At 38.8% G+C, this 13335-nt stretch overlaps 1 protein-coding gene across 4 annotated transcripts in view; it reads right to left on the reverse strand.

The window, feature by feature from the left end:
- Nucleotides 1–532: 532 nt before the first annotated feature.
- The window catches only part of FRMD6 (FERM domain containing 6), a 70801-nt gene continuing 57998 nt past the window's right edge, over nucleotides 533–13335 (reverse strand). For 2 of the 4 annotated variants that reach the window (XM_015596079.2, XM_015596078.2), the window contains exons 11-14: nucleotides 9387–9722; nucleotides 8112–8243; nucleotides 5520–5611; nucleotides 533–3526 (exon numbers count right to left, since the gene is read on the reverse strand). In XM_015596079.2, coding sequence (XP_015451565.1) covers nucleotides 3224–3526; nucleotides 5520–5611; nucleotides 8112–8243; nucleotides 9387–9722 — 863 coding nt within the window. In that variant the 3' untranslated portion in view covers nucleotides 533–3223. The remainder of the gene's footprint in view (nucleotides 3527–5519; nucleotides 5612–8111; nucleotides 8244–9386; nucleotides 9723–13335) is intronic. The other 2 variants (XM_006920195.3, XM_006920194.3) reach the window with 1 other exon arrangement.

Genomic DNA, 13335 nt, shown 5'->3' on the forward strand with positions numbered 1-13335 from the left:
ATGCCATGTTGCCCTCACATTCAGTCCTGTGAATGCATGCTTTTAAATATAATCACTTAGTTTTCTGAAATTAAAACCAATACTCCAATGATGATTGTTTGAAGGGCAAAAGTTAAAGCTGTTACTTTAATTTATAAAATAAAAAACATTATATTTGAAGGAGAGTTCTTTTAGCCCCACAATCTGGGACTGAATAGTGGCTGACTGCCAAGATCACTGGGACTTAGCCTCTTGGAGCCTGGGTTCCTTCATCTCTGACTTAACAATAATAATGGTACCTGCCTTCTGTGAATGTGAGGATTAAACGAGTTAACAAATGAACTTCTAACACGTAGAGCAGGGTCTGGCACATGGCAGGGCTCAGCATCAGCTATTCCCATCATCACCATGAAGACTGTTCTGCACAGAATTCTATCACACTGGAACTTAAGTCATCCTTTAACGTGATCTATTATAGGAAAGAACACAAAGAAAACATTCACTCTTTAACACTTCTTGCTTAACTGAAAATTCTAACAACAAAAAAACGCACTTCAAAGACAAATAAAAAGTAACTTTATTGACTGTTAATCTTACCATGAAATGCCTATAAGAATAATTACAAAATAATGTAGTTTTTTTTTTTTTAACACACTTTTGGTATCATCCTTACATGATGATCCTTTCACAGAAAGGATTATTTACAGTTTATGTAGATATAAAGCTCACTGTTGCAAATACAAATGTAGGTGTGTAGAGGCAATATATACCAAATTGGTATATTAACTAGCAATGGATATTAACAAATGCAGAATAAATAACAGCTTTACACTTTTCTTTTCTTTTTTTATTTTTAAAACAATTTCCAAATACAAAAATGTAGGTATTCAAAATGGATTTTCATATACATATATATAATTCTGCTGCAAACAGTGGATCAAAAAGCAAAAATGTCCTTAGCGTGTTTCATTTTTGAAAACCCACAAGACTATTCAAAAATCCAATTACAAAGAAGGTGTGCAAAACCACCAACAGTGCTGGCAAAACCCTGAAGACTTGATTCTGATTGAAGGAGAGAGAAAACAAAGTATAAAGCGCTACCTAGTTAATTAAACATGTTTTTTCTTGATGTTTGTAAGAAACTCTAAGCACTAATTTAATGCACCACATTATGACCTGGGCTATTTAGAATCAAACTTCACCAGGATTTGTCTCTTAAGCATTTAGAACAAATGGTGGATTATTTAATGACTGATAAGTAAAATAGCCATTAGAAAATCCTTTCATACTTTCATCCTTTTATACAGAGACTGAGATACTTTTATACATTCTGATATCCAAAACTTTGGTTTTTTTCAAAACATTTGATAAAAAGCAAAATGATTTCATGATCATAGAATTCTATGGACTTTTTTCCTTTTAAAGTGTCAAGTTAAACTATTTTAACCAGGCTTATTGTATACATACTGCCTTGTCACATCCATGTGGGGACATGAGAAGGGCAGCACAGGTGGAGCTTGCTTATGTTCTCCATGTGTTTATAATACTGACTCCCATCCATGGGTAATACTGCATATTCTGCTGTACCCTAAATCTACTTCCTTGTTACCTGAAAACTTAATTTTGTATAAAAATATGACTGTTTCTTTAGAAAATAAGATAAGTTTTTTTTTTTTTTAATAAAACCTGGTAGATAGAAAAAATGGTATATCAAAATATGGTAAACAAATGTTTTAAATACGGAATCATTAAAAACATCTCATAGAAAGACACTGTGCTAAAGTACTCTCCTGAAGTGCGAGCCAAATTGTCACTGTACATCTAAAGGTTAGCAAGTTCATGCTCCTGACTTGGTTTCATTATGTATCCTAACAGCAGTGGCAGTAACTGTCTTAAAAATGTCCCTTTCTCAAACGGTAACATTTTCTGTATGCTTTTACTTCAAAATTAATAAAAAAGACACCCTCTGAACTGGTGGCTTTCAACTTTGCTGCACATTAGCTCCATCTGGAGAACTTTAAAAGAAAAGGCAATTCCATCTGGGTTGCACTACAAGAGAATGATTTAATCCACTGAAGGTGAGACCCAGACAGTTATTTTTTTTTTAAAGCTTCCCAAATGATTCTATTATGCACATTGGGTTGAGAATCATGGCAAAAGACACATGAGAAAATAGTCATTTTTAACTCTATACATGTCAACTGATTGTCTGTAGGTATCATTCCTACAATGATGCATCCTCCATATTAAACAAGAAAGACCATGTATACAACAAGATAGTCACAGAAGCCAAAATGAAGTAGTAAGCTTTAAACACATATAAACACGCACAATCTCCTGTATTTATATATGTATAATAAGATATATGTATGGTTATGATATTTTTGGTTAGGCAGAAACTAGCATTACCATAATTTGTTCTTGATTAAAAAACAAAACACCAAGCACAAACATTTTCTAAGACATTTCCATAATTTTAACAGAAAACAGTGTTGGAAACTGCACAAAATACATTATGACATGAACACAATTGATCCGTTACTTGGATGAGGAAATCAACTGAGTCTTAGAGCTTTCTGGAAGAGCAGGAGGAAGACACGGGCACGAAGGAGTCACAAGGCATTGCAGCATGCACAGTCTTCTGGTTATTGCTTAATTCACATCTTCTTGATGCTGGGCTGCACTTCTGGTATGTACATATCTTTGGCTTGCTAGAACCACTCGATTTTGACTGCTCCGTCAGTGTTCACTTTGGGACAGCCCCCGTGAGGCGGCAATGGCTATGTTACTAGGCAAGTCTCTCTATTAAAAGAGAGATTCTTTTCTATCCTCCCTCAAAACATGAGCATTTCGTGAGTGAAAAAAAATTTACAAGCCAACAAATAAACCTAACATCACTCACATGATAAAAAATGTGATGTTATGTGTAATTGAGCTAAAAAACAAAATGATGACCAAAACACCACAGTTCAACATTCTAAAGGCTTGGTAACCAGTAAAGCACATTTCCTTCCAAAGGATCATGAACTTCAGGGCACTTGTCTTGCTATACATTCTCTTTTACCTTAGTGTAATACTTAAAGTGCAATTGTCCCAAGGCTTTTATTTCCATTACAAATATCATAAAGAGCTGTATTTTGGGTGGAAAAAAATATGGCACAAGAAATATGTAAAGAAAGAACCCATGGCTTTCACAGCCTCTAGCAAACAGCATGCTGCCCATACAGCTGCACGCAGATATGCTTTATACAACGAACTCCGGAACTTCATCATGAGTGAGATCCAGAGAAAAGTATTTGCTGGTTCTTTTGACTGGAAAAGCATCTTGGATGTTAACACACTGCTGAGCCAAGCAACTGTTGCAGTAGAGGCCTTCTTCATCCAGTTCATGGCCACAACCGAAAGTATAACTCTGAGCAGTGTCTTGACATAGACCTGCAATGCGCAAGAAGTCTTTCTGGTAAAGTCTGATGTCATCGAGGCTCAAGCTATGTCGATCAGTGGAAGTCTTTGGTTTTCGACATATTGTCTGCAAAACAAAGGAAGGCTGAAACAACTTCATGAGTATATTTGCCCTGTAAAGAGAGAGGCTGCAAAATCATAAAAGGCTAAGGAATCCTATATATTAGAAAGTGGTCTCTAATCTGAGGTCTCTGAGCCCCTGAAGCCCTGTGGAGAAAAATCCCAACAGCATCACCAGCAATAATAGCAGCTAACATTTACTGGGTCTTTATTATGTACTAGGCCCTGATCTAAACACCCTACATGTAGTATTAACTCATTTAATCTTCCTGTTAGCCTTGAGGCAGGTGCTATTATTCTCTCCATTTTACAGATGAATAATCCAAGGCACAGAGAAGTAAATATGACAGGAATCCAACTACCTCTAGCATCTCAGAAATCAAGCAATTATCTTGAAATAAAGCTGTCTAGGTAAAGATACTGTTTCTTTGTTTTTTTTCACTAAGATATGGCAATTCAGTGTGTCAACACTCTCATGCTGAGGTCCGTTATTATTTTAATAAGAAATGGGAAAACAAACCAATTATTGCTCAAGAAAAACAGTTTGAAAAACTATTTTTTTAAAAGCCAGAATTCTTAGGTAGAAAAATAATACGAAGTGTTCTTGGTGCAGAAAAGGTTGGGAAGCAAGCGCCAGCATTAAGAGGCAGCTCTTGAACATTGCAAGAGGCCGTGTTCTGCCAAATGCTTCACACAGCAGGTAGCAGACTTTTGGAACTCATTATCCCAAGAGGTGGTACTGGCTGAAAATATAAATAGGTTAAAAAATGGCTCAGCTAATTACATGAATGGAAGATGCTAAATGAGTTATTTAAGGAAACAAGGCATCATATCTCTAACTTTTGCTTTTGAACACCACAAAGGCCGGCCTTGTTAGAACAAGATGTCACTTCTGCTGGAGGCAAAAGAACCAGGAAGCGAGAGCAGTGTCTGAGCCCAACAATATTTAACTACAAAATGTCACATCCGAGCACTCCCTGAAGATGACAATCCCTGTACTGATGTCATCTGTCCAGGGGCCAAAGCGATTTCACACATAGAATTCACCAGGTCATCACTACACATCCTCAAGGCAGGCGCACGAACACACACCCCGTTTTGTAGGTGTGGAATCCCATCCTTAGCTGTACCCCATGAACATTTATGTACCATAAGAGTTAGCACCTAGTGGTGGAGCAGGGGTGAAAACCCAGGTAGTTTGACCCTGGAGCTCTTATATCCAATCATCATGCTACACGTACTGCTTTAAAAATTACTCACTGGAGTGTTCTGAAAAATATTTAATAAATATCATTTCACATTATAGCTACTTAAATGGAAGTAAGAAGAAGAAAGGACAAATGAGAAAAAGGGAAGAAAGAGAGAAAAATGTAAGAGGCAAAGATTGCCAGAATGCAAAGAAAAAAAGAAAGAAAAGACAGAAACACATGGGGAAAAAAACAAAAAACAAAAAACAAACAGAGAGAACCCAAGAAAGGAGCATAAGGAGAGAGTGCTCAGAAAATAGAAGTGAATATAAGTCCTACATTATATTCAAGTGCTGCAATCATGAGTATTAAAGTATTTTAATTTATCTGTATCTTTTGACATTTTAATAGTCTAACCAGTGAACACAGGCTATCAATAACTCTTGCTTAGCATACTTTGAAAATTCACTCTGAATGGAATAATCAGCATATGGAAACATTTCTGCCGTAACATACCTGACAAGTTGCTGAAGTCAATCAACACTCACTTTCTCCCTCTCTCCCTCCCTCCCTCTCTCTCTGTCTTTCTGAACCTGAAGGCTGAAGACTACAGACTTCCCACCTACATAAAGAGTGAAACAAAGTACATAATCTATCCAAAGACAAAATCGACTCAATGATAAATGGAACTAGCAAACAAAATGGAAATCAATTCAGAATAAAACCAGAATCTATCTGGTAAGAATCATTTCCTTATGATTTTTAATTTTTACTTGTTTATATAAATATAAATGTTAAGTTCCTATTTAAAATTTTCAATTCCTTCCATACCTGTGGAAGAGAATCGGTACTCTGGCCACGAAGCCTGACGACGGTCTCTGAAGAGCTGGAGGTGGAAGAGCTGATTTCTTTCACAATCAACCCTAAAGTGAAACACAGAGGGAAAAAAAAAACGAAGACTTCAAATTATTCATACCTCTTGCCACATATCTGACATATGCTACTACTACTAAGAATGAAAGATCAAATATTAACTATTATTGAAAAATCTCATTGTGACTCTGGCGGTAGACAACCAGGATAGAACATGTTATCTCGTGTCTTACAGTAAAATGTGTGTGTGGGGTGCGGGGAGTGGGAATGAGATAAATGTGGGGTTTGAGTATAGGAAGGAGTTTAGAGTTTGAATTATTTAAAATAAACTTCTAATTAAGCTATTTATGCTGAAGTTAGTAATAAAAACCAAGACTGTAGGTATAAAGCAGTCTCTTAACTATATCTCCTAAAGGCTATCTAGTTTCCACATGACACCAACTTTGAATTAACCACAGCTGAACAGTGAACACAACCTTCTAGGTTTGGTTTCCCTTGGCTGTGCACTGGGTAAATGTGAAGGCTCTGGCTTCACTCAGATCTGGGCTGGAACCTGGTACAGACACATAATTATTTAGCCACCCTGTGTCTCAGTTTCCTCCTTTTATAAAAGGGGACTGATAACAGCACCTGTCGATAGAGTTTTATGATGATTAAAGCGCAAGGTACGGGGCCTGCATATGGAACACACTCAGTTCACAGAAGCTCATCCTGGCTGACAAGGTCACCGTGGCACGTGCCCCCTACAGCCAATCCCACTAGTTAAGTAAGAGACTGCAAGCGAGAGGCCACAGTGAAAATTCAGTTCTGGAGCTCTGAGGTCAAAAGAGCCCCTAATCGCCCCAGTGCTCACGAACAACCTGTTAACATTATGGAAACAGATAACCAGGGTGGACACTTTCTTATGAGTCTGTGGCATGTGAGTGAAGCACCCAAAAAACATTTCATAAAGTAAAACTGCCAACAAAAACAGGAGATGTAAGGGAAGGTCACTGACATTTTTCTTGCAAAAAGAAAAAACAAGTGAGTAGGTCAAGTCCCAGATCCTTAAGGCCAAATAAATGACTGAAGTACCTTCCTACCTTATAAAAAAAAAGAACCCAAGTAACGTGATTTTTATTCAGCCACTGCTAGTAACTGATGGAAATGACTTTTTGTGTTAACTATCTTTGTGTTAACTGCTTCCCTCATACCCACTTCCCACAGGCACTTTCTTGTACGTTGTTTTAGACATTTTCTTTATACATATACACAGTGAGTGAGAACATGCTATCTGTGTACTATAATGTGCATATAATTGAGAATTGGTATTTAATATATATTGAAAAATATTTGTGAGAAAAAATTCAATACAATTAAGCAAATGGGCAAAAGCACTGGGTATAAGCACTCTAAGCTTGACCAGAGCACCAGCATGCCGAGCCTTCCTTGGTCAGGCAGAGTGATCCCATGCAACGACTGGCAGGTCTGTTGCTGGCAGAGCATCTGAAGGCCGTGGTTCCTCTAGGCTAGCAAATGGAGTTCTGTAATAAAAGGTTCCTTGTGCCCTTGCAGAGTCAGTGCCAGGATGATGGGGACTGCATGTGTCGGCCTCATTCATCTGCGATTCCCAGGCCGTGGCGCACGGGAGAGGCTCAGTCAGGACTGAGGGTCTCAACAGGGCAGTGGCAGGGTGCTTCAGTCCCAAAAGGATCTTTCATTCAATCAAAGCTTTACATGGAACAGCAATAGACACCTAGGCCATTTTGACAGTGCTGGTTCCTAAGGAATACTTCTCTAAAGAACAGAGACTAATCTGTGACATGTTAACAAAAGCAGTTAGAAGTAACTGAGGTTTAGAAACACAACCCATGCTGCTGCTATTTTTTGAAGATAATATCTTTCATTTGATAGAAATATAGATTATATATTACATTACATATGTTTTAGAACCCTATAATAGGGTTATGGTGAATGCATGTTTTCTAGAAGATTTCATCAAGCATAGAATTTAATTTTTATGTGAACCTTTTGTAACACTTCTTCCTCTAGACTCCTGTACCTAGTATAATACAGTGGGAGAAAACAAAACAAACTTGGAGATCTGATTTCCCCTTCTAGCCGAGAAGCATCTGTCCTCTCTAATCTACAGGTTTTCTCGTCTGTAAAAAGGAGGCCAGTCTAAAGGGTCTCTGAGGCCCCTTCCAGATATATTATGATTCTCTGATTATCATTTAAAATAGCGAGAGAGAGAGAGAGAGTGAGAGCGAGAGCGAGAGCGAGAGAGAGAGAGAGGCTGGGGTGCGGGGAGAGAACAAACCGTATTATACAGCTTTCTCCAGACTAAGGAGTGGAAGATGTCGCTTCCCAATCCTGGGTGCTCCATCCTCTTCCCTTTCCCTTTCCTCCACAAAAGGCCTTGACCTACAATTTATGACACTGACTTGGAAAGGCTCTAATTCCAGTCCCGCTTCTGATCTAGAGCCCCCACTCTGCCTTTTTATTCTGAGGCACCTGCTTCTCAATCCAGGGCAACCCACTAGCTAAGGAGAGCTTCCTGTGAGAGCTCACCAGAATGTCCATTCAGCTTCCGCGACAGGAGCATGTCCTCCGTGATATAGATGCACATGTCTGGGCTGACGTCCAGAGACTCTTCATTCATCTGTTCCAGGTCCCTGGGATCATCAACCAACATCTCTATTTCTGACACACAAAAAAGGAAGACATTTAATGGCATAAACGGAAATGGCCACCATGATTCAAAGCCGCACTTTGAGGGAGGCTATGTAATTATTCATATTTTAAAATTTGCTAACAAGACTTCTAGGAAACTCTAGGGACAATTCTCAACTAGATGCTAGTTGTACTCTTTTTCACAGAATTGCTGTGTTATTTACATGTCTTCTGATTCCATGATTTGACTGTCAATCATTTATTTACTCTTTAAGAAACAAGAAAAGCTACACTACCATTCTGCGATGACAAAGAGCAAACTGAGACCGGGGGGCCATTTGCCTGACGCTAGAGCAGACTGCTGACAGACAGAATTAGTAGTTCATGAAGCTCCCCATTTCTCATAGCTATCTATTCCCAGGGCATTCGGTGATTTGATTTGCGATCCACATGAGTTCTATAGTAACCAAACATATGTTCTGCAGTTTTCCTTAATGAAGTGAATTTCTTTTCCCCTCAGACTGAATGTTATAGCAATTATTTGAGACAAAAATAATAAAAAGGATGTACACAAATGATAAGTTTGGCTGAGAAAGCAGCTGCCATGGCTGGTCACTGTGTTGTAGGCCTCATCTTATTTCCTTAACACAGAATTAAGCAGCCAGTTGCTATATTTCTTTCATACTTCCTAGAGTTCTGGTGATATGGGAATTATTTTAGAAATACTTACTAATGAATCAAATGGCCTGGGTCCAATTTTTTTTTGCCAAAGTTTAAGTCGTTTCTGTTACTATCATAGTATCTAATCTGCTGTCCTAACCAATGCCTATTTCATCTAGAAATCAGAAATGCAGAGACAAGGGCTGCAGGTCTAACTTCTACTCTATACAAACTACTAAAACTTAGAATCCACAACATCTAACCCTGCTGTGGCAAAAGATCATGAGTAAAGGGATGTTTTGTCCACAGTCAAACACAAACAACCGAGTCATTGGGGAAGATGGCAAGGCCCTCTTTTTCTCCATTACTACTTCTTAGTTGCTCTCCAGACATCAATTCTACAGAACTAATACTTGGAAAACAAAAAACAAAAAACAACTAGGAGGAAAAACAGAAGAGAGCAAGTGAGGACGAGTCAGTACCGTCCGCCTGAAGGGCTGGGGGAAAGGTTACCATCATCCTGTGAGTCCTCTTCCAGCCGGTCCTTGCCACCGCTCTCCACCCCTGAGGTGTGGGAGCTGCCATGGCTGGTCATTGAGCTGCAGGTCTTCAGCTTGCGGTGGATGGCGCTGCCGGAGTAGCTGTCCTCTGGCCCCGTGTCCCGGGGCTTGGTGTCTGCCTCGATGCCTGAGGTGTGGGAGCTGCTGTGGCTGGCAGTGGAGTGACGAGACAGGCGCTTGTGCTTCATGCTGCCCGCGCTGCTCCCGCTGGCCCGGGAACGCTTTTCCAGCTGGTCCATGTCAAGGTCCAGGTTGTCACTGATGTAAGATTCCCGGTACTGCTTCTTCTCTGTGTGGTGAGGAACACAGCTTGTCATTACATTCAGCCAAGACAGAAAAAAAACAGTAGGTAAGCGTGAGTGAGTCATTAGGCCAAGAGCAAGTATAATTTCACACTCAGAACCTAGTAAATGGAAAGTGGTCATAATTCTAATAGGAGCTCCACTTAAGGAGATTGAAAAATGAATAAAAACCAGTACAACAGGTTTGAGGGGCATATTTAAATACTCAAAAAGTTTTACAGTTTTGAGCACTATAGAACACAGCTATTCAAAGTATAAGTCGGCAGACCACTTCTTGTCAGCAAACTGTTAATGGTCCATAGTGAAATAATTTCAATAACTGAGAATAAACATTTAGCAAGTTTTAGAGCAATCTGACATTGTCATGATAACCACTAATGTGATTTTGTATTTTGCAAAAGTATCAGTCCACAGTGGATTAGAAATTTTAAAAACCTGGTCCTTCCCCAAAGATATATTTAGAAGCACTGCTATAGGAGACTGTTTAATAAATATAATTATGCCAACTGCCATTCATTTTATTAGTTCGCTTGTTCAATTTGGTCCATCGTTAGCTTAGCTCCGTCAAATACAATATAAAATAAAACTATTCTGAGAATTTCTTTCAAAGAATTCTAAAATTTAGATTTATATTAATGAAAATCACTTTTCTCCATTTAGGCTAAATAAATGAGACCTTCTCTATCATTTAGAAAACATAATAATCACTATGGGTTTGCCATGTGGTCTCTGATTGGTAAAACTGTTCTTTAACATGTCAGTGCTATTCTTTAATAGAAAGATAAAATATCGGAAAGTTCCTTTTATCAAATTCTAAACTTCTGTTAAGGCACAAAGTAACAACTGAGATGCAGGTATATGACTGACAAAAAATATTATTTTTGCATTTCAGGTCAGAGATTTAAAACAAAAAAAAAATAGTTTAGCTTCCTTGTATTTTTAATACTGATGAGAAACAACACATTGAAACAATGCTAAAAAATGAAGACTGCATTCGGGGAATGTTAAGTTGATATTATTTCAGAAACTGCTAACTAGTGGACTAATTGGGTTCTCAGGGGCTGATAATGGATTTAATTGTCTTATTTCTTAGTTAAGTGAAAACACTTACACTCCTGATGTCTGAATCCAGCACTAAAAAGTATAATCGCCACGGGCTCCCCAGAGAGGGAATGAGCATCAGCAGAAAGAGAAGATAATGCTTTCCCGAATGCAAAATGGAAAAAAATGCTTGGAGGAGGCTATGCGTACATTTCTGGGCTCTAGCCCATTCACTTTAATTCTAAGGAATCAGGCTGAAACACAAAGGCAAGTGTGTGTAGCCACACAGAAAGGAGACTGGAACCGGACATCACAGCCCAGCACACATATCACTGAGACCAAAGTACATTTAACCCATCTTTTAGGGCTACACTGGGTTCTAATGATTCCTATTTTTTGAAGGCAACAGGGGTTAAGACAAAGATAGAGAGCTAAAAGCATTTGCAAAATTCTCATATAATTTCTATTCACTGTAGTTTCAAAATAATAGCCATGTGGCCCTTAAGGGGTGGCAAGTGAAGAGAAAAAAATTAAAGAAAAAGAAATAAGTTCTATAACGTATCAGAATTCTAGGACAATTGGGAATTGTGGATCTAATAATTTAAAAGCTTTTCTACCTCTTTATAACTAGTCCTCTTACTCCCAACTTCCCGAAAGGTTTGGAGCCAATCATAGTTCTTCCATACTCACTAGTACACTCACTAGTATACTCACTGGAAGACGAGCACTTGCCAGCCTGCTCTCTTCCCAGTAGGAGTCTAGTGTAAATCTACTTCCTGTCAAAGTGTCACCTTAGCCTTGGAGCTCTACAAGGCTAGCCTCTGTTCCCTTCACAGTGCTACATCACTTAGATCTTCTGCAAACATTTAAGAAGCTATGTACCACTCATTACAAACTGAGGAAATTTTGAAATAATTCAGAAATTTATTCTAAGAAAGGCAAAATGCAACTTCTCATCCTCCTAATAATCACCAGCATAAACAGCGCAGATGGTCAATATGTCAGTGTTCTTTTATTCCCCCTATGGTAAAAGCCCAGAGACCACAAAGTTTTTCACACATTATTCTGGAATATATGCAGTCAATGTGGACTCTGGACATATGACCTGAGAATAAGCTCCAGCTACTGAATAAGTGGGGTTAAAAAAAATTTTTTTAACGAAAAAGATATTTCTTCTAAATACTACAGAAGAATTCTTATAATCATTTTCTACTATAAAATGCTAAAACAGTGTTTCAGACAAGGTGACTAAAATAAATTTGATTAAGTAAAATACAGACTCTTTCTGTGCTGCTTTTTTGCTAAACCAATGCTGAGAAAGCTTAAGAAAATGATGGAGTCCTTAAGTGTGGGTGAGACAACTGGATTCGGGCCAGGGCTGGTCCAGGGAAACTTAGTTCCAGGCTTCCTTCAGACCTGGAGGGATCTCTAAGTAGAAGAAATTAAGTATGTTTTCTTTGGAAGAAAAAGAAAAAAAGTCCCCCCCCACCCCCGCCCCCAAATCTATGTACACTAATCCAAATAAAAGATCTACTCACATAAGCCCCCAAATATGCTCTGTACTATACTTGGTAATGGATGAAGCCCACCCTCTGAGAACTCAAAACACTTTGTAATTTTACCTTAGACCCTATAGGGAGGTTCTTTAATTCTTTGAAGCTCTAACGAGCTCCTCTTAAGGTCACCTAAACAAGAATTTACTAAAATGCTGCTGGTAGAGAGCTGATGGAATAAATACACCTCTCAAGGCAACAGTTAGGAACAACGCTGACTTGGCAAATGAGGGCTCTGCACCTCAGTAAGTCACTTATTCTCACAAGTTTCCTGTCCTGTCTGAATTCCTCTTAATATTCATGTCAGCATCAGAGAGATATATTTGTTATACCAATGAGTCATCGTGATGAAGAACTGGCAGTCTGGCAGCAGAGGAAGCCAACACACCTGACAGTTTTACCAATTTGCTCAGAAGACAGATGCAGTTTGGTGGCAGACAGTGGGAGATGATTCATGTTCTAATCACTACTCAAATTACAATGACATCTCCACACCAGGTCTCCTTGAGAGGAATCAATCAGATGTGCAAACCTCTAAAGTTTTTTGTTTGTTAAGAGAAGACAGGCATTTGTCTTGTTTCTGTCGGAAAGGTGGGGTCTGAGAGGTCAACAATGATTTCAGACATGGACCTAAGGTATGAATCTGCCTCCTAGGGATCAGGCAAACACCCCTAAATCTACGAATCTAATAGAATTACCAAGAATTAGTACAACATGAATTTTCCAAACAAATTGAAGGCATTAAATATAAACAAGGAGGCAAAGCAGCACTTTGGGGAATGAGACGTTGGAGTGTGTTAACCAGGCTAACGATGAGGTCAATACTGGAAAGCTGAAGCTGCTGTCGGAGGCCCCATCCCTGCCTTCCTCTTCCTCACCATGATATGTCTCCCTTCTTGGGGCCAGGACTCCGGGGCCCCAAATAAACTGCTCTATTCTGTGTCACAGCAAAGCCCTCACAGCACTGGCTGATAAAATCCTCAAATGAAAACTGCTTTCTCCTTTG

The sequence above is a fragment of the Pteropus alecto genome, unplaced genomic scaffold (assembly GCF_000325575.1).
Source record: "Pteropus alecto unplaced genomic scaffold, ASM32557v1 scaffold86, whole genome shotgun sequence".
Classification (NCBI taxonomy): Eukaryota; Metazoa; Chordata; class Mammalia; order Chiroptera; family Pteropodidae; genus Pteropus; species Pteropus alecto.